General features: G+C 28.9%; 1 protein-coding gene across 1 annotated transcript; it reads right to left on the bottom strand.

Annotated features, from left to right (window-relative positions):
* Positions 1 to 356: 356 nt before the first annotated feature.
* LOC103502168 (uncharacterized) lies at positions 357 to 1,903 on the bottom strand. The gene is made up of 2 exons (XM_008466016.3): positions 1,718 to 1,903; positions 357 to 843 (listed from the first exon to the last, which is right to left on the bottom strand). The coding sequence occupies exons 1-2, from the start codon at positions 1,826 to 1,828 to the stop codon at positions 616 to 618; spliced, it is 339 nt and encodes a 112-aa protein (XP_008464238.1). The 5' UTR covers positions 1,829 to 1,903; the 3' UTR covers positions 357 to 615.
* Between the last annotated feature and the right edge of the window lie 449 nt (positions 1,904 to 2,352).

Genomic DNA, 2,352 nt, shown 5'->3' with positions numbered 1-2,352 from the left:
TTTAAATTGCGAGGAATCAAAATCAATATCAAACAAAAACACAAACAATTGAAACTTAATACAGATCTAAATATTAAAGTTCTATGTGATAATCATAATTTTGTTTGTTTTTTTTTTTCAATTTTTGAAATTAATTAAGCTTATATAGTTACACCTCAACTATCATATCAATTTATTTTTATACATTATTCACAGTAGTTTGTTTTAAATTTTAGCTTTTTATTTATTTATTTTTGCAATGATATTTTTTGGAACAAATTTTGAAAGTTGAAGATTAAAATATGAAAACATATGTGTGTATATATATATATAAATAAATAGATACAGCTATGTAGATGGTTGAATAAAATTTCAACTTAAGCTCAAATGACAATAAAGTTTATATATTATCATTTTTTTAGGTTAAAAAGTTTGTCTCATTCACCTCACGTGTTGTAATTAAAAGAAACAAAACAACTGATTGACTTTTCGAATAAACTGTCAACAGACAGAAATAATAGAGAAAGTCAGACAAACAGAACAGGACCATAAAGAAATTATAATTATAAAGAGAAAAGCGTATATAATATATATATGAAAGTTGGAAGAGGTGAAAAAGGCAGCCACCGGGGAGAGTCATAATTTGGAAATGGGGCGACCAGCCGTCGTGTCGTGGACTTTAAGGAAGAATCTCGCCGGTGGAACTGAAAGCTTTTCATTCAAAATGCTTCCCAGGGTTGAGATCAACCTCCTCTTCACTTCTGAGTTTATTCCTCCCATGGACACCACCTCCGCGAACACTGCTGGATCCCCGTTCCCTCCGAACGATATTGGCACCGACCCGTTCAGCAACACCATCACATACTGTTGGAGAAAAAGAACTGTCAAATTGATGGTTGGAGAAAGAAAGGAGAAAGGTACTTGCAGGCCTAATTAATGAAGAGCGTTAAATCGCCAATCAAACTCAAAACGATGGATGACAGTAAATTGAGATATTTGTAAGACTCTTAAATCATCCATTGACTTCCTACCTATGTGTTAAAAATATGGAAAAAAATTTCAAGGATAAGTGAATCAATTTTAATTGAAAAGAAAGTAAAAGTACAGGATTTTGAACACCTTACTCTCTACCCTTTTGAATTACAAATTGATCCAAAAAATTGAACTCATGAATAATGAAAGTAAATTTGATATTATATTATTCTGAAAACAATCAAACACCTATAAGAGAAGATAAAGCGAAGGAAAAAGGATTTTGTACAGAAAGGCACAAAACTTTAAATGAATGGATTATAGTACATTTAATATTATATAAATAAAGATAGAGTTAATAAAAATGAAATTTTACTTCTTTTGAAAAGAATTGTTAGGAATGTTTGCATTAAACTTTTGCATTGCCGTAATTAGGCATTTGGCTCCAAAGCACAAACCGAAAAACAAATATTTAAAAAAAAAAAAAAAAAGAATATTTTTAAAAATAGTAAAATTCAACAATATCACTTGTAGCCCTTTTAAATTTTTTTTTTTTTTTTTTTTTTTTGATATATATCAAGTAAATAGTTTTATTTTTCTTGTCATCTATAATAATTCAGCTAAAAACAATAATTTATGGTAATTTCAATTAACCAATTAAATAATGTAGGAGGTAAAGTGCATTCTAGGATGTATTAATTAGGATGAGAGAAAAAGAAAGGATGGAAGGAAGTGTGTATTTGAAGAAGGTAGAAAAGGTTTATACATTTTCGGGTTTGCCGATAATGGAGGAGACAGCAGTGGTAGTGGCAGAGAAGATGGCAGCGGAGTCGACTCCGGCCAAGTTGACATTGGTGGAGATGTAAAGGCAAGGCATGGCGAGGAGAGGGAGGAGGTGAGGGAGTTAATGAATCGAGTTTTGGGAGAGAGATGGAAACTAAGATTTGAATGTGGAAATAAAATTAGAAAGTGAAGGGGATTTTATAGTTGAGGTTCCAAAGATTTATGTGCACTTTTTATTATTATTATTATTATTATTATTATTCATTATGGAAAAAACGTGGGTTTTGTCAAATTAAATAACACGTTTTCATTGTTGACTTAGAGCGTGTCAGCTTGTGGCTTTTGGTTTGATTTAAAAAGGAGGGACAATTTCTTTTCCATTATATATATATAATAACCAAACCAAAAACAAAAACTACCTAAATTATTATTATTAAGTTTATGACATATACAATTCAAACATATTTCTTTACATTTTTACTTTTTTTTTTTTCAAAAAGTGTTGAAAATTCTTTAAAATTATTAATTTTTAAAATTATTTTCATTTGATTTAATAATTAAATTTTAAGCAAAACTAAATTATTTGAAATATCTAGTGATTATTTATTTATTTATTAG

The sequence above is a fragment of the Cucumis melo genome, chromosome 8 (genome assembly GCF_025177605.1).
Source record: "Cucumis melo cultivar AY chromosome 8, USDA_Cmelo_AY_1.0, whole genome shotgun sequence".
In the NCBI taxonomy this organism is placed as follows: domain Eukaryota; kingdom Viridiplantae; phylum Streptophyta; class Magnoliopsida; order Cucurbitales; family Cucurbitaceae; genus Cucumis; species Cucumis melo.
Note: the sequence above shows the minus strand (reverse complement) of the source record. Positions and strands in the feature narration are given on the sequence as shown.